Source organism: Sebastes umbrosus, chromosome 3, assembly GCF_015220745.1.
Source record: "Sebastes umbrosus isolate fSebUmb1 chromosome 3, fSebUmb1.pri, whole genome shotgun sequence".
NCBI classification, from domain to species: Eukaryota; Metazoa; Chordata; class Actinopteri; order Perciformes; family Sebastidae; genus Sebastes; species Sebastes umbrosus.
Genome location: NC_051271.1, coordinates 4,012,660 through 4,035,631, shown reverse-complemented (window position 1 = coordinate 4,035,631; position 22,972 = coordinate 4,012,660). Strand labels below are relative to the sequence as shown.

General features: G+C 42.1%; 3 protein-coding genes across 6 annotated transcripts in view; all 3 read left to right on the top strand.

Annotated features, from left to right (window-relative positions):
• The window catches only part of LOC119484666 (dynein heavy chain domain-containing protein 1), a 36,855-nt gene extending 31,567 nt beyond the window's left edge, over positions 1 to 5,288 (top strand). For 3 of the 4 annotated variants that reach the window (XM_037763644.1, XM_037763645.1, XM_037763646.1), the window contains exons 38-44: positions 466 to 640; positions 748 to 822; positions 1,645 to 1,861; positions 2,670 to 2,761; positions 2,843 to 2,992; positions 3,405 to 4,003; positions 4,696 to 5,288. In XM_037763644.1, the coding sequence (XP_037619572.1) occupies positions 466 to 640; positions 748 to 822; positions 1,645 to 1,861; positions 2,670 to 2,761; positions 2,843 to 2,992; positions 3,405 to 4,003; positions 4,696 to 5,103 (1,716 nt within the window). In that variant the 3' untranslated portion in view covers positions 5,104 to 5,288. Of the gene's footprint in view, positions 1 to 465; positions 641 to 747; positions 823 to 1,644; positions 1,862 to 2,669; positions 2,762 to 2,842; positions 2,993 to 3,404; positions 4,004 to 4,695 lie in introns of those variants that run through there. The other variant, XM_037763647.1, reaches the window with a different exon arrangement.
• Positions 1 to 8,048, top strand: part of LOC119484708 (extracellular serine/threonine protein kinase FAM20C-like) — a 49,014-nt gene extending 40,966 nt beyond the window's left edge. The window contains exons 9-11 of the mRNA XM_037763745.1: positions 6,375 to 6,456; positions 7,407 to 7,466; positions 7,647 to 8,048. Of these exons, the coding sequence (XP_037619673.1) occupies positions 6,375 to 6,456; positions 7,407 to 7,466; positions 7,647 to 7,908 (404 nt within the window). The 3' untranslated portion in view covers positions 7,909 to 8,048. The remainder of the gene's footprint in view (positions 1 to 6,374; positions 6,457 to 7,406; positions 7,467 to 7,646) is intronic.
• Positions 8,049 to 8,861: 813 nt separating this feature from the next.
• On the top strand, positions 8,862 to 22,966 carry baiap2l2b (BAR/IMD domain containing adaptor protein 2 like 2b). The gene is made up of 14 exons (XM_037763701.1): positions 8,862 to 10,320; positions 10,541 to 10,616; positions 12,488 to 12,574; positions 13,985 to 14,046; positions 14,796 to 14,867; positions 15,738 to 15,827; positions 15,935 to 16,066; positions 17,349 to 17,453; positions 18,373 to 18,475; positions 18,783 to 18,996; positions 19,981 to 20,046; positions 20,868 to 21,216; positions 21,339 to 21,382; positions 22,241 to 22,966. Exons 1-14 carry the CDS (start codon positions 10,267 to 10,269, stop codon positions 22,314 to 22,316), a joined length of 1,530 nt encoding a protein of 509 aa, XP_037619629.1. The 5' UTR covers positions 8,862 to 10,266; the 3' UTR covers positions 22,317 to 22,966.
• Positions 22,967 to 22,972: the final 6 nt, after the last annotated feature.

Below are 22,972 nucleotides of genomic sequence, written 5' to 3'. Positions count from 1 at the left end.
ATACGTACACGCAATAAAGCGGTGTTTGACGACCATTTTCACCAGTCTCACTCACCACTTAGCTTCATTCCAGATGGCCATGTCGTTGTGGAAATATATATAGTGTGTTGGAATGATCAGATGAGATGAAGATGAAAAATGAGAAGAGCCTTCTGTGTGTGTCCTCTTGAATTTACCTGTTTGCTTGCTTTCCTCACTCTCGTTTCTCTTCTCGTGCACTGATTCATTTAAGCTGAACAACCAATCAGAGTGATTTCTCTCACCGTCGGGCTCCGCCGCTGATTCAATGTTGAATTGGCCGAAAAAACTCTGACACGGGCAGACTAGAGCCGACGGTGTGAGAAACCGCAAAAAACTAGGCCCCAAACTGGTGTGTCGGGGCCTTAAAGAGCTTGGCGGTCTTAGTGTTGATAGCTGTAACCAGTGTACACCAATGCAGTGCTTGATGTTTTTCTTATGTGTTAGGTTCAGGTGAAAGTCATTCCCTTTGGGGCTCTGTGTGACAGAGAGCTAATTCTCTCAATGCTGGACAAAGCGGTTAACGAGGGCCAATGGTTGGTTTTCAACAACTGTCACCTGTTGGAACAATGGGATGGTAAAGTAGTGGCTCACCTCAGTCAGTTGTGCTCCTCTCTCAGAGGTAGGTGGTCCTTCAAGAATCAATTTATATTGCATTTGTGTCATTTGTTATCATTAACAACGACTTATAACCCGGTGTTTCTATTTATGTATCTATCTGTCCCACAGAGGAGCGACGCCTGATTCACCCGTGCTTCCGATTGTGGATTATAAGTCAAGAACATTCATCACACTTCATACCAGGTAGATGTTTTATATCGCCATTACTTCTAGAGATGAAGCAGACTTTCTTTTTCACTACTGCCACCACCTGGTACTAAGCTATTAATACTGTTCGATAGAGAGCACCAGTCATCCACAAACAGAATACAACAGAACAACGTTTTTATCAATTAAAGCAATCTCACATTCTTTAGTTTTCTCTCTCAATAATTAAATGTATGATTGTTCCTAAGTGATCTAATTTATTGCTTCAGGTAAAACCAAAGGTTTGTCTTGGTTTTGCTCAGGATGTAATAATACAACGGAGTAAGAGGGCTATTGTAGGTTAAAAAAAAAATATATATATATAAAAATAAATAATAATTACAGAGCCGGGGAGGGGTTGACATTCAGAGATTTCCAAGGTTAAAGTGGCCAATTTCTGAGAAGAAATTAACAAATTAGCGAGATCATAAAGTCATACATTTACGAGAAAAAAATAAATGATCTTTCGGAGGTTGTAGCGGGCTCAGATAGAGGATAGAAGATACTGGAATCATATGAAACTAGAAAAACCTAAAGAATCCATTGGTACCAACCATGTCATGCTAGCTCATCGCCGAGGAGGTTAAATAACGCTCCAAACTTGCGCTAAATTTTGGCGAGGAAAAATGTCATGGCCGTTTTCAAAGGGGTCCCTTGACCTCTGACCTCAAGATATGTGAATGTAAATGGGTTCTATGGGTACCCACGAGTCTCCCCTTTACAGACATGCCCACTTTATGATAATCACATACAGTTTGTGGCAAGTCATAGTCAAGTCAGCACTCTGACACACTGACGGCTGTTGTTGCCTGTTTGCAGTGGCAGTGCGGATATGTGCCCTGCCTCTGGTCTGTGATTCTCCCTGGGGTCTGAAGGAGGAGCTGAGCTGGTCCTTGAGACAGCTGGTGTCCGTCGTACAGAGTCAATCGCTGTCAGCAGACAACATGGAACTCCTCCTGCGCTGTGCCGTCTTCCACTCTGTGTTACTACAGAGACAAACCTATAAACACTCGGGCCAAGGGAGGATCTACAGTTGGTGAGGAAATGGGCCAATGTACTGTATGCTGTAGTTAATATATGATAGAGGTGTTGTCTCATTGCAAGATATTAATATATTTGCCTGTTATATCCATTTATATGGAGGATGGAACCTGCCAAAATCAAAAAGAAATAATTGACTCAATATAAATAAATATGCCATTAAATGCACCAAAAATAATATATAAAATGAATATAGTCATCATTGATCATCTTTATTTATTTACCTTTGTATTAATTCCCCCATCTATCTACTCTTCTATTTAAGTTTCCCCTCATTGCACTCTTTCGATCAACCACTAGGCGAAAATTTGACCCTATGACACACGTTGAATGACAGCCCACTCATATGCATAATGAGGCAGAAATGCAGGAATAAATAAGTTTGGGGAAATAAATAGGGGGGGAAATGCAAAGGGAAAATAATGCAGAAATAAATAATTAAATAAATACCACTGAATAATGAATAAATTAATTTAAAAGTAAATTTAAAATAAAAAATAAATGCAAAATGAATACAAAGGTAAATAAATAATGAAGCAAATTAAAACAAATATAAATGTATGTATTTAATTAATTAATGCCTACATTTTATTTTTAATAATAATGGCATTTTTATTTATTTATTGAGTCATTTTTTTATTTTTTTTATTTTGACTGGTTCCGTCTTTCATACATTTGTAAAATCAAACATGTCCTGAATTTATTTCTCAGTATTTTAAAACCAAGTTGCATTCTTCAAATGGTGGATACAGTTTGTCAGGATGGATAAAGATTCATGCTTGTGGATTTTTTCTGTTTTGAAGGAGTCAGGAAGACCTCCTGGTTCTGGTGGATGCACTCATTTGCATTGCTAGTCGCTGCCACGACACGGCTAAGGCTCTGCAGTATATAGCAGGTGAGGCAACATTAACAGATACAACTGCCCCTCTCGTTCAGTTACTGTATGCTTTAACCTTGTTGTACTTTTCACTCATAGTCCATTTAGTGCATGGCGGCCATTTACTAGACTCTGCAGATTTGGAGGTGGTGGATGGCGTTGCCAAGACCTGCCTCAGCAGAGCGTCACCTCTCTGGGCCGGTGGGCCACACATCCTCTCAGATAATACCAGCAGCCCTGGCCACTGTGGTAACCAAACAACTTTCTGATACTTCTGTATTTTGCAGAGTATACATCTTACAAGCTAGTTAATCCTTCAAAATCCTCTGAATGGAGGACTGAGTCCTTGGTAGAATTTGAAGGATCCTCTGCATTTTGGAACAGTCCTTCGGTGGTTTCGATGATGTAGCGTCCTTGAAATTCAGCCGTTGAAGGATCCTTCCTGGACTTTGAGAAACACCCAGTGAACTGGAAATGAGATTTTTCTTTACTCTTACATTTTAAACATTTGACTGAAGCCTTTATGTCGAGCAAGTTACATGATTACAGCATTAAGATGAAGCTAACTTTCTAATTAGAGAGGAGTACAAGCATTAGAGCCACAGTGCGTGTTTCTGTTTCTGTGTAATGTACTGATTGTGGTTGTGTGTCATGTCCTCAGATTTGTCAGAACTACTGCAGACGTTGGAGCAGGATCTTCATAATTCAACGAACATTGACCCCCGAGTGTTGGGCTTCAGTGCAGATGTGGCAGCTGAGATAATCCAGATCAACAGCCACAATTTGAACACACTGCTGCAGGCCTCCCAGACTCCTCTAGGAACAGTGAGGAGTTTGTTGAACCAGCACGCCACACTTCCAGCCTACAGCCATGCTAGAGACCGACTGCAGGCTCTGAAGAGATCCCTCTGCACAGTTACAGATGCAGGAGCTGTTTCTGACAGTCGCCTGCGTGACTTCCTCCAGGCTGAGTGGGATGATCTCATTGATTTGGTGTCCTCGCTGCTCTCACAGCTCCAACAGCCCGTTCAATACAACGCGCTGACCTTTGCTTCCCTCCTCGAGCTCACTGACTTGTCTCGCTTGGAGAGGAGGGCAGAGTTGCTCAGTGCTTATCTCCGGCACCACGACACTTCAGATCCTCCCGGTGCATACCGACTCTCTGCTTTCAGAAATGCCAGAGGCTTTCTGGTGGCAGTGATGAGAGAGGCTGCTCAAGTAAATCGCAAATATATCAGTGATATAGCCCTGCATTTTCAGGTAAAGCATACAAATTAGGGCTGTCAATCGTTTCAATTATTTAATCATGATTAATCACATTATTGTCCATAGTTAATCAAGATTAATCGCAAATTATTTGCACATTTATTATCTGTTCAAAATGTAAATATGATGCTTTAAGCAAATGTGTGCATATATTGATTATTAGAAATCAATTAACAACACAAAATATGACGAATATTGTCCAGAAACGATCACAGGTACTGCATTTAGCATAACAAATATGCTCAAATCAAGGGGAGACTCGTGGGTACCCATAGAACCCATTTTCATTCACATATGTTGAGGTCAGAGGTCAAGGGATCCCTTTAAAAATGGCCATGCCAGTTTTTCCTCGCCAAACTTTAGCACAAGTTTGGAGCGTTATTTAGCCTCTTTCACGACAAGCTAGTATGACATGGTTGGTACCAATGGATTCTTTAGTATTTCTTGTGTCACATGATGCCCGTATCTCCACTCTAGCTTTAAAAGTGATCCCGCTACAACCTAAAGATCTCAAGTTGTGTTAATGCATTAAAGAAATTAGTGGCGTTAATATGAATTTGCGTTAACGCGTTATCGTGATAACTTTGACAGCCCTAATACAAATAATGAAATCATACTAAAATGCTGTCCTACTATTACTTTAACTATTTGCAGGCTGATTGCTCATATTGTTCTCTTCCTTCCAGGTTCTGAGTGATAGTACATACCCAACCTCACTCCCCCTGGGCGCTGTGTATTTATGTGGCCTGCAGCTGAGAGGGGCATCATGGGATACACAGCTAGGAGCCCTACAGGACACCACAGTCTCTCTGCAGCCATGCTCACTTCCACTTGTTTGTGTCAAAGCTCAAGTCAGGAGCACAGATACCTCCCCTTGTAAAAGTTCACTTTTAAACGGCGTCCAGGTCACGCATGCTTCTCCATCGACTGCCCAACAGTTACCGCTCTATCACTGCCCGCTCTACCTCGATGGAGAGCGGGAGAGTGGAAACGACCTGGCAGATGTTAACATCATCACTACGTTTCCCCTTCACGCCAAGCTAGATCCTGTGTTGTGTAGTCTGAGAAGGGTGAGGCTAGTGAGCATGCTCTGACTTAAACCTGCTGTGATGCTCCAGACGGACGCTCAGATGCAGTTTTACTGAATGAACAACACTGGATTGCTAAAAGAGTTGTACTACATGAGAAATCCTGTAAAGTCTTGTTCTGCTGCTGTATAATGTCTCTTCATACATTACGCTTTGTGATTTTTTTCCATTAAAATGTTTACACAGTGTCATCATGTCGACTTAAAGCATTTTGTATGATCCAGCTGGCATTACTGTTGGGTCAGAGGTGAGGTCTTGTGCACCCACACACCCAACATCATGATGTAGCTGGTTCATCTGGTGTTAAGTTCTTTTGAAAGCTGTTAAAATGTTTATGTTTTTGTTAGGGATAATGTACAGCGAGCTGGTCATTGTCGTGAAATAAACCCTGACAGGGCGATGTGGTGCCCCGACGTGAAGCCCTGAAGGGGTTTATTTCACAACAATGACCCGCTAGCTGTACATTATCCATCTTATTACACAGCTACTTACTGAAGAAATCAATCATTTGACACAAAAACGGTCACCAGAGTCCGCCAGAACTACATCCATAGAAATGGTCTGTTATACATAGCAACGGTCTGCTATACATATTTACGGCCTGCTATATATAGCAACGGTCTGTTATACGTAGCAACGGTCTGTTATACATAGATACGGTCTGCTATAAAGAAATAACAGACCGTAGAACGCTGTGATTGACCAATCAGAATCAAGTATTCAACAAAATTGTGTAATAATTGCAGGTCTGGGGTGTAAACAATAAAATAACTTTTTATGGTTTAACAGCAGCCCAAAAGGCTACTTTAAAAGTATGTTAAAAAACAATGAATACAAGGTGCTTTTACTTGTAATAAGTAAAAAAATCTGCCAATGGAACAAGTTTAACTTCACTTGGTAAGATTTCTTGAAATAAGATGAAATATTTAGGCCTTTCAAGATGGAAACTCATTTAGAGCTATATTTCACTTGTGTTTAGAAGTGTTGTGTGTCATAATGAGCCTGTAATGCTCAAACGTTTTCACTACATACGTACTGTATATATCTCACTGAAATGTTACTTGTTAGGTGATTGTGTCTTATATTAAGTGTTATGAGATATTTTGACTTGTAAGTAGACAAATATACTCGGTAAGATTTTTTGACAAAACTGTGTTCACCTGAATGTTTGAGAAATGCTTTGTGATAGACAGTATGCACTGTAAAAGCTCTACAGAGGAGGTGTGAACTTTGTTGACAGTAGTTACTAAATTCCTTTCCTCCTCTTCCTCCTCTAGGTAACATGGACAGGCACCATTATGAAACTTTTGAGAAGTTTGGCAACAATACTGCTCTGATACATCTTGACAACGGGAGGGCGTGAGTATCTCAAGTGTGTGTGTGTGTCTATGTTAAAGAGGACCTATTATGCTCATGTTCAGGTGCATACCTGTATTTTGGGTTTCTCTTAGAACACGTTTACATGTTTAAAGGAACAGTGTGTAACATTTCGGGGGGATCTGTTGGCAGAAATGGAATGTAATATTAATAACTATGTTTTCTTTAGTGTATAATCACCTGATAATAAGAACTGTTGTGTTTTTGTTAGCTTAGAATGAGTCGTTTATATCTACGTAGGGAGCGGGTCCTCTCCACGGAGTCCTCCATGTTGCTCCGCCATGTTTCTACAGTAGCCCAGAACGGACAAACCAAACTCTGTTAACTTTTCCTGCTTGGGCCAGAGTCGATAACGTTACTCACTCCCGTCGCTGCCGCTTTCTCTCTCTCTATCTCTCTTGCTTCATCACTCACTTCCCTACTACACACTGGCTCTGCTCCAAATGACCAACGCTACTCTTACAACATTTTTGCGTCAGCCACCGTAGCTCTCCAACACGCTTGACACACGGGAGAGGCTTCAGTTGGCTGCAATCTCCTCACCTCACCGCTAGATACCGCCAGATCCTACACACTGGACCTTTAAATGTTTTACTTTTCTCATACTGGCTGTGCTGCAGCACCTCTTGTCACCCTCTGAAACTGTCTGAAATGCTCTGTTTGAGCTGGTACACGTTACGGAAGAAAACGCAGGACTTCAGCAAAGGCATTTCAGGCCGTTCAGGAGCAGTGTTTCTGTGGGGGAGATGAATCCCTTTAGCCCGGACTTAGGGCTTTGTAACTTTGCAGATGCTTTTAACATGCACAAAAAACTGATATAACACACTAAAGGAGAGGGAAAAAGCACAAAAGCATAATCATTTCTGTCCTCTTTAATGTAGTTTTTCATAGTGGTTGCTGGGGTTGTAACTCTGGGTCTGTTCTCATTGCAGATTCGGGCGTCACTCCAAAGACGAGCCCTCTATCCTCGCTCCTCTGGAACAGTGTTGCAGGTACAAGCTAGAATGTGATAAAATGTGGTTAAATCTTTGTATAATTATCCTTGTTTACTTTGCAGTTAGTTACTTTCTTGTCATGTCATTCAACATATATAACACACAATATATGAACAATGATACAAATTTTACAGTGTAAATAAGTAAATAAAATCTATCCTTATGCTCTCTCTCTAGAATCCGTCGCTCCACCTGGCTACGCCTGCGTATGCTGTCTCTGCCACGGTATCGTCTCAGTGATGTCATGAGGGCCTCGCTCTCCCATGATCCCCTTCACAGCGTGGCTCCACTGCTGTCGGAGCGCCACCTCGCTGCTCTCGACCGCCGCTTGAAACACGTGCTGGAGACTGTAAGTCGTTGCCAAAAGAGACACAGTGACGATGAGGTCATCTATGATGACGTCGCCTACTTGAAAGACACGGTGACGCCTGCTGGGTAGGACAGTCTGTACCTCCCGTATGTTATGATATCTATGTTACATGATTACATGACACACTAGCACACGCAAAATGCTGTCAGCAGTTACATTACTAAAGTTATTATTATTATTATTATTATTATTTCCAGCTACAGTAAACCAGTTGTCTGTTAATTTTTTATTGTTTAACAACCCTTAATATCTATATAGAGCTTTCAGAAATGTTGGACTATACAAAATAAATGAATTTGAGCCACTGTAATGTAACGGTGTCTTAGGAAAGGGAAAATGTTTTTTAGAATTGCAGCATCCCAAAAAACAACATTTTGAAAGTTATGTTACGTTTATACGTATGATGTGACACAACAATGAAAAAGGACTTTCGGTCAAATATTTCATACGATTTTAAGACTTTTAAGACTCTTGTGCCATTTCCCAGGAAGTATTATGATTATTAACAAGTATTGAAACATTGAAATACAAAAAAAAATGTAGATGTCTCTGATGACAAAATTGCTCTGGTTAAAATGTTTTTTTCTCTGTGTGTAGTCAGGGAGGCGATTTGTGACTATGTGTTTGAGATGTAGGTTAATTTGACTAGTGACAAACAATTTTGCTTTACTTTATTTTTTTGCATTCTGTGACAGTAATATTCCTCAATAATAAAGGCGTGGTTGGACGGATCATTTTTAAAAATCTCTCTCAAGATCAAGGTTGCCCACCCTGCCTTTAAAGAGGCAGTTCCTCTTACCTGTGGTGCTATTTATCAGTCTAGATTGTTTTGGTGTTGCAGAGTGTTGGAGAAGTCGCCCGTACAGATGTCTGCCTTCTCTCCAACATAATGGAACTAGATGGCACTCGGCTTGTGGTGCTCAAAGCGCCAAAAAAATATATTTGAAAAAGTCAACAGCAATGTCTCTTTCCAGAAATCATGACCCGGTTACTCAAGATAATCCACAGACCTTTTTGTGAGCAGTTTCATTTAGGAACTATTTTCTTTCTACCCAACTACACCCGCCAACGTATCACCGCGTATAAGGAAGCGTGCATTTACTTATGGATGAGAGGCTTGTGTTTATAAGTCCAGCTGATTAGACTGTTGTCAGGCTGTTAAATAGGCGTTATCGGTCACTATAAGCACCATAGATGTTGGTCAGAAGGACCTCGTTCACAATCTCTCTTTATTTTTCTCTCTCTGTCTTTTATTTTTTATGAGTCGGGAAGTCGACAGCAGAACCTAACTTTACTTTTAATGTTATCAAACAAAGAGAAATGTTCTCCCCTCATCCTAAAATGATCCTGAATCGATACTAGAGTACTTCCTTGTTTATGAATGAAGCAGTACATTTGAAGCGGCAGTGCTGTTTCACCAATCAGCAACGGTCATCCCTGCAAACTCCACCCCAAAAGTTCCTGTACTTTCAGAAATAACTACCCTCCAATCAGGACCTTTTTGGGGGGTAAAAAAGGCCCCGTAAAATGTCCCCAGAACTTAATTCAGACCCTTGTCCCTGCGGTGGAAACGCAAAGAGTTCCTCAAAAGGTTCCTAGTCCTCGGGGAAAGTTCCTGCGGTGGAAACAGGGCTATAGTGTGGATCAGATGCACGATAAAGAATAAAACATCAGAAGCACCCTCTACATTTTGAATTCTTCTGATTCTTTAATGTGAGTTGTTTCAAGTCTTCAACGCTCACTTCTTCGTGACTGACAACTAAAGTTCGTAGCTTTTATCTGGATTCAATATGTTGGTCTGTTGATGGACGGAGAAGGTGATCCTCATATTATGTTCATGTACTTGCTTTGTGATAGGTGTCCATTACGTAGCTCATAGATATTTGATATGTGAGTCTAATGAAGCAGATGTAGCTGCATGTGTGATATTGTGGAGTTATGAGGACTTAATATGTACCTTTAGTTTGTTTCACCAGAGCTGAGGTCCTCCCGTAGGTGTGAGTGTACGTCACAGCTAATTGGGCAGCTGGCTGTCCTCCTCCTCCTTTCCTTTCAGGGCTTCAATCAATAATTCACCTGGCCCGGTCATATCGATGGCACTTACTCCCTTTTCTCCTCCCCTCGCTCGCTCGCTTGTTCTTTCCATGAAAACTGTTGCTGACGAGGGGTTAAAGAGCTCATCAACGGACGACAGGCCCAGGGAGAAAGGGAGGAAGGCACCATCATTCCAGCAGACAGGTGTTATCAGTCTTTGGAACAACAGTGAAGGTGACTTTCACCGCCTTAAGACGCTGATACACGAAGGACCAGAAACGCCTGAGGAAACAGAAGTTTGAATGGGAATACAGACTCTTTGCAGAAGTTTGTTCTGTCCCTGACGTTCGTTTGCTTTGTTTAAAGTTCATATTGTCTTTGAAATCGGTCACTATGTCCGGAGCCACCAGCGACCAGCTGCACAGATCAACTCTGACTGTCTACCTGGTGAGTTTATTACGTCTCCTTGCTCTCTACGTTTGATCTCTGTTCATGTCGTGTTTCTAATGGGATGAAGAACTGTGATGTATATTTAAACATGGCGTCAGTGGCTTGGGTGAGTATCTATCAGATTTAAAACTCCAGTGTGTTTAGTGAAAGCTGAAGTAACAACTGTTTTGTGTTGGTTTGCATGTGTTTCTCTTTGTGTGTGTGTGTGTTACTGCAGAACCTGATGGAGCACTTCAATCCTGGCCTCCAGAAGCTCGTTGCTTTAGGAAACAGCTACGTCACGGCTTTCCAAGGTGAGTAAGTTTGTGAGTGACTAGTGGGTAGATGCGTAGATGCGCTTTTCATTTTTGTTTGTCAATTTGCATACATAAATATCTAATTTCAAAGTATATAGACGCTCATATGATGATGTAACCGGCATTTTTCTCTTTCTTTCGGTTTTGCATACGTGCCACAAGAAGACACGTGTTTCTACTTTTTTTTAATGTTTGATTAATAACGGTATCTTGTAATCTCATGTGGGATGGGCCAAATGTTTGGCATGACACAGAAATAAAAACTAAAGTAAGGTATAATGCCTGACAAGGTGTCCATTATCAGGAATTAATGGACAACGTGGAGGCCAGAACCGTCCGGCGTGCTGCGGATTAGCTTTATGCTAACATTATGCTAACAGGATTCAAAGTCAATAACATTACGTACGATTGACAAACAGTAAATATAATTTGCCAGTCGCCTGAAAAAAATGTTGTGTTTGTCAACGTTTCTGAACCCCAAAAATTAGTTTCATAAATACGTTTCATATCAGCCTCATATCACGCTTGCAGAAACGAATAATGCCACGTTGTGAAAGCATTGGTTAGGTTTAGGCAACAAAACTACTTGGTTATGGTTAGAAATATAAAAATATAATATACATAACTATGTTTTTATTAGTGTATAATCAGCTGAAAATAAGAACCGTTGTGTTTTCATTAACTTAGAATGAGTCCTTCATATCTACATAGGGAGCGGGTCTTCTTCACGGAGTCCTCCATGTTGCTCCGCCATGTTTCTACAGTAGCCCAGAACGGACAAACCAAACACCGGCTATGGAGAGAGACTGTCACGTTTTTTCGTTATCTGAAGGCCACCGTAGTTCTCCGACGCGCTTGTAAAACTGCGGTAACGTGAGCCGCAGAGTGCTCAACCATGGTACCGCCAGCCGTCGTCTGACTTCTGTTGCTCCTAAACTGGTGTTATTATGGTAAGAATGGCCTCTGGGCGAGACCAAGGGCGTTACCACAGTTTAGCACGCGGCGGCTCATGTTACTGCAGTCTTGTAAACGGAGGAGCGAGCGGAGGGGTACTCACCACTAGATGCCACCAAATGCTACACACTGTACCTTTAAAATAACAACGTAACTAGCATAAATAAATAACAACCGCCCTCAGCGAACTTTCGGACGTAACATTATGTAACAAGCGTAAAGTCAACTTTTACTTTTGGTTGCAGCGGCTTCCTTGACCAATCCACCACTCCTCCCGGCCGCCCTTAGTGGACTTTCTCGCCTGTTATACTTGTTAGTATACCACGTAACTTTCATTAACGCCCGCTTAATATACTACATCACATGCTCTGACTGAAAAAAACATCATTCAACGTATCCGTGGTTTGCAGAAACTTCCAATGCCAAAACATTTTCCTGTCGACTGGGCTGTTAAACTTGTAGTATGTAAAAATAAAATATGTAAAATGAAGTTTATATGACAACAACATGAAGCAGAATTTAAACCGTTTGAGTGCATCCTCTTGTATTTGCCCGTCTGACCTCACTAATCCTTCCTGTCTATGTTTCTCCAACCATTAAGCATGTGTTGCGTTGGTAGTTTGTTGTGAGCAGCATGTATCATTAATGTACGTCTCTGCCTGATAAAAAAAGGAACAGGCCGTCAGTCACAGGGCAACAAGGCAAAGGTAAATGGTAAATCAATACCCCCTGGCATGGGGCTATTCCTAGACCAAAACCACATATCACATGACAGCACTGCGAGGCTTGTGTTTATGATGAAAACAGGAAGAATTAAAGAGTAGTTTAACCACCTGTGATGTCACTCTAATGTTTCTAATGTTGAGTATTTGAAAAGCTTGTAGCCTATTGTTGTGTGTGTGTTTGCTCTACAGCCTTAGCGGTTTGCAGCGAGGCCTACTTCAGCGCCGTGGCTAAGATGGGTGACCAGGCCCTTCACACACTTTCATCTCGCTCTCTTGGTAAGTGTGTGTGTGTGATTGATTAGTTGATCTTTCCATAACAGGTTTCACCCTTAATTTATTGCATTCATCACAGAAACAGAATTATCCTCTAGAGATGGCTAAGTGCTCTATCAAGTTAATGTCAAGCCCAATCATACTGAAGTATCCCATACACACTCAGTAACCTTACAATTACATCCTTCCTTCCTCATCCTATCTTATATGCATCTGTGTGTGTGTGTGTGTGTGTGTGTGTGTGTGTGTGTGTGCAGTCCTGAGTGCATGCATGAGTGCATATTTTCCACAAGCTTCACTTTCACTCTGACCTCCGGGGACGTGTGATAGCATTGTTAGCACTGTGCTAACGCGGCCCATGCATCAGTGCTAGCGCAGCGTGACAGGCGTGGTTCTGCTAGGTTGGCTAACTGAGAAGGTCAGGGAGCCACAGCGTGACCAGCGGCCCTATTGAGTGACGGCCTCTGAATTATAGATGGGGACAGTCTTTCAGCTGCACTCAATTCATTAGCTCAACCACAATCCACGACAATAGACTACACCAGAGGCGGCCGTCATATAAAGGGCTGGGCTAACTTTCCACCATCTCAGCAGGATGACTTGAGCAGTGTTAAAGTCATATATCAAATTACTGACAGTCCCGCTAAAGTGTTGTGCCTTTTCTTTTGTAATGGACAACCGGGTTTGTGTTTTATGTTCCCGACCACATATTTTGAAATGTTTACTTAACCCTTGTATTGTGCTAGAAAGGACGGCACACTCAACTCGTCAATCTTTAGATCTTCATCCTCCTAAATTCCTCACTAGTAGAAGTACATTTTTGATAAGATTTAGGGAAACCAAATTCTGGAGTAGCTTTCACATCTATCAAAAAACTATAATATAAATGTATTAAATGTTTCAAAAGATGTTTTGTAACTGCTTTTCCCCATATTGTCCATATAGGCCTATCTCTTTTTTTTTGTTTCACTCATAGTGTTATATATGATTACTAGGGCTGTCAATCCATTAAAATAGTGACTCGCGATTAATCACAAATTAATCACATCTGTCCCATCTTATCTGTTCCAAATATACCTTAAAGGGAGATTTGTCAAGTATTTGATACTCTTATCAACATGGGAGTGGAAAAATATGCTGCTTTATGCAAATGTATGTATATATTTATTATTGGAAATCAATTAACAACACAAAACAATGACAAATATTGTCCAGAAATCGGCGTTAACTTTGACAGCCCTAATTCCAAAATAAAAAAAATCAGTCTATGAAATATTTTAACTTGAAATTGGTCAAATTTGACCAGATATAGATATATATATAGACCGTATATACATATATATAACTAACAATATAATATGGGTTTGTCTGTGAAGTCTCTGATTTATCTTCCCATCTTTTTGTTTTAATCAGGGGATGTCCTGATCCAGATATCAGAAACACAGAGGAGGCTCACCGCAGAGATGGAGGGAGTGGTCAGTACATGTCTTCAGTCAATACTCTTTTATGATATATATATATATCTATAATATTATTTTAATATTATCCCAACCAAAACACAGAAATACTTTCTAAATTTTAGTATTGAAAAGTTTAACAAAAAGTGTAAATATCTAAAATGTTTTCATCGGTTTCTATTTATGCTTGGTGGTGATCAGGTCATATCTGAATAAATAATAACCACAATAAATAATTTCCCAGGTGGCAGGACATCTTGCTAAAAAGTTATTTGTTTATTAAACCTGATTGACTTTTAACACAAATGTGTAGCAACAACATGTGGCAGACACAAGCATGTCATTTAAAAGGCATATTGGGAGATACGCTTATTAGCATTTTATCCAGAGATGATGTCAACTCTCTCATTTAACTCTGGGAAAGACAGCAAAAAACACATCCCCCAAAATGTTCGAATCCTTTGTTGATTAAGATATCTGTGTAGGGTTCTGATAGAATCACTTTTGACTCGTGAAACCAAAGCTGAGCTTTACAGAAAACTTTTAGGAGATAAGTTTCACTGCTTGTTTAAAATGCAAAGTGCCACTCGAACCTTTGATTGCAGCAGCTTTCAGTGATGTGAATGAGCAAAACACGGCCTCTGATTAGAGCATTGGCCTGAGGACGGAGCACATTTGCATATAGATTCAGTCACACAAAAACAAGGGGACGGTTTCTATAATGACTTGGCTGCATCACGGGGACATTGTTGTTCTTCCTGTTACAGTTTCGATGGTTCCAGATAGAGGTGCTGCAAGCCATGGAGAAGAATGTCAAGTTGGATGAGGAGTACATTGATGTGAGTTTACAATATGGTTCATCTTCTGAGGACTGGCTTGAGTTGAGGATAATTAGGGGGAACTGGGCTAGGAATTTGGTAAATGGTAACACTTAATCTATTATATGTATGCTACATATGCTACATCCACACTAATACGTTTTTATTTAAAAACGAAAATGATCTCCGTCCAGACGAGAGTTTTAGGGCCGTTTCAGAATGAATCTCCGTCCATACTGCCACGCCTGAAAACGCATATCACATGACCATTCACGTACACTGGGCATGTGTGTGCCGTGTAAACAGGAAGTAGTTGGAAGTTGGTTGTTCAGTTGCAGGAAATACTACAAAGGAAGTACAGCAATGGTGAAAAGTAAGACCAAAGATTTCTTTGCTTGGACAGACGACGAGGTGGAGCTGTTACTGAAAGTAACACACAAGTATAAGGCGTTCAACACGGCGGAAAACACAACAGATTTGTTTTCTTCCGGAAAAGGTTCATGTGATATATAGGGAAATAGGGAAGGACACGTCATGACTGATAAGACCCAATGAAGAAGCGAGCGTGGGTGTCTGCGTCATTGTTTTTAAAGGTCTCTATTTCTGTCCGTCCAGACTAAAACGCAACCCCAGAGGTTTAAAACTAAAATGGGGTCAGCAGCGTTTTCAAATGTCTCAGTTTTAGGGGCTTGAAAACGCCAGAGTAGTGTGGACGCTAGGCATAAACTTAGCAAAAGTTATGCCTTTTAAAACGAAAATGTATTAATGTGGATGTAGCCTCATTCTTCAGTGAGGTAAAGTCAGTCAAGGCCAGAATCAGATGAGAGCTAGTTATTCTCTTTTCATTATCATATCAGAGCTTCTTAAATCAAAGCGTTTCCTGTGCTGCAGGGCAGCCGCAGAGTGTATGAGCTGGAGGTGAGGAACCAGGCAGAGAATCTGGAGAAGCAGCTCAGACGAGGAGCCTACAGAGACTCTCTGGTACCTACACTCACACACATTAACACTATGCAGGTTCACACACTGAGATATACCGTACACAATGTGTACCATTGTATAAGTGTCATCTGTCACGTGTGTGTGTTTAGGAGAACAGTGAGTACATGCTGTACCTGCGGCAGAGCCAGCAGGAGATCCTGAAGGAGGAGGAGAGGAGGTATCGTTTCCTGGCAGAGAAACACTGTGGCCTCACTCAGTCGCTGCTCTTCCTTATAAACAAGGTACACACCAACCCCTTCTCACTCCCAACTCGTCAAATACCGATGCTTGGTCAGTGCCCGTTGGCGTCTGACACCGACACACGGAGGCACTCTTTAACGTCTGTATGAGTCACACCAGGCTTTCAACTCACTCCAATAGAAACCCACAACATAATTCGACAGTCAGAGGAACTGACGTAGTATTAAAGTCCGTTTAAGGCGGGTTGGACGGGTGGTGGACGGGTCAAACAAACACAGGACTTTCAACCAGGAGACCGCTGTTCATGGCCCGTGTTAAGCTAAAAGTAACGTGGACTTAAGCCCCCGTTTCGACCGCAGGAACTTTCCCCCGGAACTAGGAACCTTTTGAAGAACTCTTTGCGTTTCGACTGCAGGAACCAGGGTCTAAATTAAGGACCTTCTACCTCCAAAAAAGGCCCTGGTCGGGGGAGAGTACTTTCTGAAAGTACAGGAACATTTGGGGTGGAGTTTGCAGGGATGACCGTCGCTGATTGGTCAAACAGCACCGCTGCTTCAACTGTACCGCTTCATTCATAAAACAAGGAAGTACTCTATTGATTTAGGACCAGTTTAGGACGAGGGGAGAACATAAACTTTGCTTTTTTTCCTGTGTGGGTAAACAGGCGGACACACTGAGCTGCAGGCTGCAGAGTGAGTTTACTGCTGCGACCACCAGCAGCCATCGTCACGTCATGTTGCTTTTTCATACGTCAGCGGACTAATCAGCCAAATCTTCACAGGTCTTTGGACTGCGGTGGAAACACAGACAACAGTGGGCTGAAGGAACCTTTTAGATCCTTGAAAAGTAGTTCCAGGGACTAAAAGTTTTGGGAACTTTTGGTGGAAACCCAGCTTTATTTTTGTCACGTCAGTCACTTGACTCGTTACAATCGTTAGTCCTGTGAGTCACATGAGTCATGTGATGTCGTTAGTCAGTGACGATAACGTCAACCACATCCGTTTCCAAACCCTAACCAAGTGGTTGTGTTGCCAAAACTTCCTGTGAAAATGGAAGTTTATATTGAAAGGACACGTCGGCCTTTAATGCCGAGGGGCACTGACCATGTGACGAGTTGGGAGTGAGAATGTGTTGTACACACACACACACACGATCAGGCTGCACAGCGTTTCTGTTCCACCAGCGTGATAGCATGTTAATTACTATATTATATGAAACTCACGTCTTGGTCAGTGTCCACTGGCTCATTTACTGAAGCGTTTGTGTTCATTCTGCTGCTGCCTGAGATTTAATGAGGTGCTGACCTCGCTCATCTGTTTTCAGACCGGAACGTCTCTCCAGCAGAAGGCAGATGGATGGAAGGAGAAAGTGAATGAGACCAGAGGGTCCAGACCTCGAACTCCCACCCATGTGGATCAGGATGCTCAGGTACCAAGGCGTTAACAAGGTTTACTAGATTATTTGATCCAATGTGAACAGTATACAGAGTTCATTAGTATTCTAAGCACCAGACAGCCTGTAAAGAAGTTATACTGTGATGCTGCACCAGTGTCTGTATATAACCGAGGTCATTCTAGTTCATTAATCTGCTCTGATTTCTTGACCATTTTTTGAAACTTGACATCACTGTATAAAATGACCTTCAGTGACCTCTAGGATAATCACAGCCTCATGAAACTTTACAGCCACAAACTAGAGACCTAGAGCATTCAGAGGATGGATGGCTTTCCTAGCTAGATTGACAATAAGGGGGTTTCTGAGCAGTTTACACAACAGAAGTGCTCGCCATCCAATCCCCGAAAAATGCAATTCTTGCAGAAATCTCCAAATGTCAAAAGCAGTTGATACCAAATCACAGCATAGCTTTTTCTATGGTGTTCCTGAAGGTTTTGGTGTCTTAATGTGGTATTTTAGAGGGATTATTGATCATTTTTATCAATTCTCGAGTGGTAACATTTTTTTATATTTAGCACCAAATCTCTGCAAGGAAAGGTATCAACTCAAAAATTGCTGCGACAACTTATGAGACATAACAGAGCATGGGAATGATCATCATATACTTCTATCATAATGTTTTAAGCCCTTACACACTTTTACAATTTATTTTAGTTAATTAATGTTAATGTTGATTTATGACTAGAACAACTTGACACACAGCGCTGAGCTGCATCTCAAATTAATCTTCAGGTTCCCAGCTTTCAGATGATGTACCCCGCTAATATGTGACATCTACTGTTGACCTGCTATCTCCCCCTAAAGACCCCCTGTACCCCCTAAAAAAAGGCAAAAATAGGTCTATGAAAATAGAAATAGAGTTTATTTACATGTGTGCATTGTTTCTGAACAGCTGCGAGGTTCAGTGAGCTCCCTGCTGCAGACAGTAGCCAGAGATGAAGACATGTCCTGGGCCAGAAGGGAGCAGCAGGCGCTGGGCAGAGTGCCCTCTAGAGGTGGGAGGAAGACTGTACTCTGTAGAAACTACAGTATGATTGCTGTAAATAAATGTGATTACATTATGACAACCTTTGAAGCCAAGCAAGACCAGTAGTATCTGCCTCTGCTGAGTTCTTGCATTAATGTCTGAGTGAATGATGATCAATGGTAAATGAAGACTGTTCCCTTCTCCCCTTTTTGAATTAGTTTTTTAACTCATGTTAAGCATGAGGCAGAAACGTTTTTCCCTTTATGTCTAACTCTCTCTCTCTCTCCTCTTTTATGCTTTCTGTTTCGTCCTCCACTGGTTCCCCCCTCCTCCAGCGCCGTCTCCCCTCCCGAGCCGCTCTCGCTCTCGCTCCAGCTCAGTGGGGGAATCTCTGGGTCTGGGTGGAGGCAGAGCCATGAGAGCTCTGGTGTCTCACCCCTCCTCATCCAACCCAAAGCTTTTACCTTTCAACAGGGGAGAGACCGTCACCGTGCTGGTCCAGGAGCCACGCAACGGCTGGCTGTATGGACGCACTGACAGCAGCCTGCGGTGGGTATCTGAAGAGCGCAGAACTCCGCCCCCCTCTCCGTTCAGCTTGTGCCATCATCCACATGTATTTTTGTTTATGTCGAGATCAGCTGTACGTAGCGAAGCATTGTGAAACACTTCATTTAAACTGGATAGAAACAAAGTTAAACTCACCTAAACCGTCGTCGTTACTCTTTCCAACAATCACCAAGTGTGCTTTGGTCGAACTCAACTCTAATTTCACAGAGTTTAATGTGGAAAAACACCGAATCTACAGTTGTTCCCCCCTCCCTCCACCCTCCGCTCTCTCTCTGTCTCTCTCTCTGCTGGCAGCAGGAAAGAGGCTGGGTGACGCGCCATGAAAGCGTCATCAGTTACACTGCGCATGTGTTATAGCCTGTGGTGTTAATGCACAGGATGAGCGGAGTTATTAAAAAACATCCAAAGCCGGATCATGATCCGGATCGCCACCAAAATGTTGTTCATTGTGCCAAACCCCACCCCTCCAAAACATTTCATTCAAATCCATCACGGACATTTGGAGTAATCCTGCTAACAGACAAACCAACAAACAAACAAACAAACAGACCAACAAACCAACAAACAAACCAACAAACAAACCAACAAACAAACCAACAAACAAACAAACCAACGGCGGTGAAAATATAACCTCCTTCCTAGGCCTTCGGCCTTGGCGGAGGTAATAATAATACAATAATACATATAAAAATGTCTAAATACAAGTCCAGTGTTCTGGAAGCTGTAACCAATACAAATACTGCCAAGAAATAAATACTGGATGGATAAACATGGACTTGATGATTATGTACATTATGTGTAACAGCTGACATAGATGTCAATAGACACTCTATACTTGTGCGTTGATTTGTCTTAAAAAGTATGTATGTCTGATAGAATGTTTTAAAGTTTATACTCCTGGTAGAAGGACAAGAGGATGTGTGGAATTTGCTTTTTCCTCATCTATATGCTTCTTTTCTCGTCCAGTCAGGGCTGGTTCCCTGCTGCCTATGTGGCCCCCGTTGAGGATTTCTCCAACACTTTAGCAACAAGGTAAGAACTACTCTCAGTCTGCACAGCAGAAACAGTTCACCTCAAAGTGGCCAACATTTCTGCATCTTACTAAGACTGTCAACACATTTTCTAAATCCGAATAGTAAAAAACAAACAACAGATAATATTTGATTGTGGGGGGGAAAAAAGCAGCACTACAGCGGCTGTGTGCCTCGCGCCAACTGAATGCACCAAATGACAGGAGTCACACAACGCCACTTTCATTATATGAAAATGAAATCTAACGTTAGGTCGAGCTGAACGAGGAATAATTCACCGACAGTAATGATGAATTAACACTGTGTCCGAACAGCGAGCGCTACGTCACATAAACAAACCACGTACGATCAGCTGTGAGCTCTTCCGACAAACAGAAAACACACATGTAACATTGTGATATTTACTGGCAATGACTTACAATATAGCCAACAAGAAGCACAAAACTTTCATGCGATCTCCTGGTGATCTCCCTCCAGCCAGCTGTCACCTTGTTTAGGAGGAGGAGGAACCAAGAGATAACTCCTCATTTCAGCTTTACCAATCAGCCGTTCCTCGCCTGTTGCGGTGCTTTCAAAGCGAGCGACAGGAATGAATAGGAGCAGGGCGTCCAACAGAAGTTCATCTCAAAACGACGCATCAAAATAGATATTTGAATAGTTTGAACGTGTGTTTTTTTAAAACTGTTATAGATTCTTACCTTTGATCTGACTCTGAACACCAGTAGCAGATTGTTGTCTTACAGGGATCCCACCACAGAATGACTGTACTAATGTCGTTATGAATCACTAAAAGTTCCTATATGTGCTCCTTTGACCCCTCAGTTGTGGCTCTGTAAGAAGTCACAGTATGAACAATCTGCTGGACCCCACTGACACCTACACCGACCAATCAGAGGGCAAGAGCTTTGGGGACGTCCCGCCTCCAGCCACACCCGACCGCAGAGCCTCCGTCGACGTCTGGCCAATCTCTCCTCTCCCTGAGAAGAAGCTGGAGTCAGGCTCGGAGACGAAGCCCGGTCAGACGAAGAGCTACAACGATCAGCCGCCTCCACCTCCTCCCCCACCGCCTCCTCCTCTTCCCCTGAATCAGAGTCTCAGAAGGGGCTCTGCAGATTATCGACCCATCTCTCCCCTCCCTGACAGGAGGGCAGAATCAGCGTCTGATGTCCAGGTACCAGAGGTTTAAATCTGAAAAGAGTTTACTCTCTTCTGTTCCATATAAAGTAATCCTGCTGCACTTATCCTACTTCACTTGTTTTGGTTATTCACGCTGGTAATCCTCTCTTCTCTTAGGCATTATCACCTCATGGGCCACCTGAAAACCCTCTGTTTCCCAGGTAATGTTCAGTGTGTATGGGTTGACACAAAAAAGGTAAAATTTCCCTGGCTTCGGTGACTGAATTCCAGTACCTTTTTGACATTTTATTAAGAATTATCCATCGGCTGGTCAGTATTTTATCTTGGCATTTGTCTGAAATAATCCTAATTTGTAGTAGTGATCAGGCGGTGGAGCTGCGGTATCAAGGTCACCTGCTCGAAACCAATCGCGAGCCGAGCACGGCCGCAGCTTGTCAGCGAGAGAGACTCACAGCTGTCATTCATGACGTCGTTTTTTACAGCATCAAATAACTAATTGAAAACCAAACTGATCAGAAAAATGAACACTTGAACAAACATCAGTGTGATAAGAACTACCTAAAATAACAGAAACTATCTTTGGAAAACAGTTATTTGATGTGTACTTTGATTTTTTTTTATTTGGTCCATGTTACATCCACTAACATGGAGGAGGCAGGCTTTATGACCTATACTACAGCCAGCCACCAGGGGGCGATCCAGATGTTTCAGCTTCACTTTTTGGGAGCTGTCATGTCAACCATCTTTATATACAGTCTATGGTTTGTGGGGAAGTTTTCATCTGCAACATTTCGTACTGAGGCTTAAACCCAGAAGAAATGATCATCTGCATCAGCTTCAAAAATGAATCTATAGGTTGAACCCTAATAACAACCACAATGCTCACTATCCACAGTCAAAGTGTTCCATCTTCTGGCTGGGGTTTGGTGTTCATTTCCCAACCTGTGCTGTGTGCATGTGTGTGTGTGTACAGTATGCGGTTTATTTGTGTTTGCAGAAAGCAGTTGAGTCAGCGTGTGAGGTATTGTGTAACATCGTTCGTCTTCCTCTTGTTTCAGAGGCACAAACCCGTTCGCCACCGTAAAGCTTCGCCCCACGACGACCAACGACAGATCTGATCCTCAGATTCAATGATCCGTCAGCGCTCACGCTGGCAGGGTTTGTAACCGAGGCCGCCAGATCAGGTTGTGGAGGCAGGATGTTCATTGTTGTTTCAGGAGAATGTAATGACGTCTCTGAGGAAGGTTTGCTGAGTTTTTTGTACAGTGTTAAATAAGATGAGGCTTTGTGACACTGTAGCACATCTAAATAGTTTAATATCACAACACTTTTAAAGTAGTTGTTTTATCAACTCTTTGTACAGTATTTTATAGATAGGTCTGTTAGTCTGTTATAGTAAAAATATTAAAGGAATAATTGAGGAGACATCCGTCTGCTAAATATGAAGCTACAGCCAGCAGCGGTTTAGCCTAACATAAGGACCTCTGAACAGAGCCAGGCTAGCTGTTTCCCCCCGTTTCCAGTCTTTATGCTAAGCTACGCTACCTGGCTGCTGGCCCCAGCAACCTATTTAGCTTCCAGACATGCGAGTGGTATTGATCTTCTCATCTAGCGTCATAGCGTAATAGTTTTCCTTGGAGGTTAAACCACAGCTTCTCACCTAGTGATTGTAAATGTCTGATCCTCTTCGCTGTCCTGTGATTGACATGTTTTGCAACGTTCAGTGTAATGTTATGTTTTGTGAGTTTAAAGTTGTGTGTCCTTTGTGAGTAACAATAAGTAAAGAGACA

Bases quoted from the DNA above. Each gene is read 5' to 3' on its own strand.
- baiap2l2b (XM_037763701.1), top strand. From the start codon at position 10,267: ATGTCCGGAGCCACCAGCGACCAGCTGCACAGATCAACTCTGACTGTC. The intron at 15,828-15,934 runs GTACCTACACTC...GTGTGTGTTTAG, and splicing joins GAGCCTACAGAGACTCTCTG to GAGAACAGTGAGTACATGCT. The intron at 21,217-21,338 runs GTACCAGAGGTT...CTCTTCTCTTAG, and splicing joins AATCAGCGTCTGATGTCCAG to GCATTATCACCTCATGGGCC.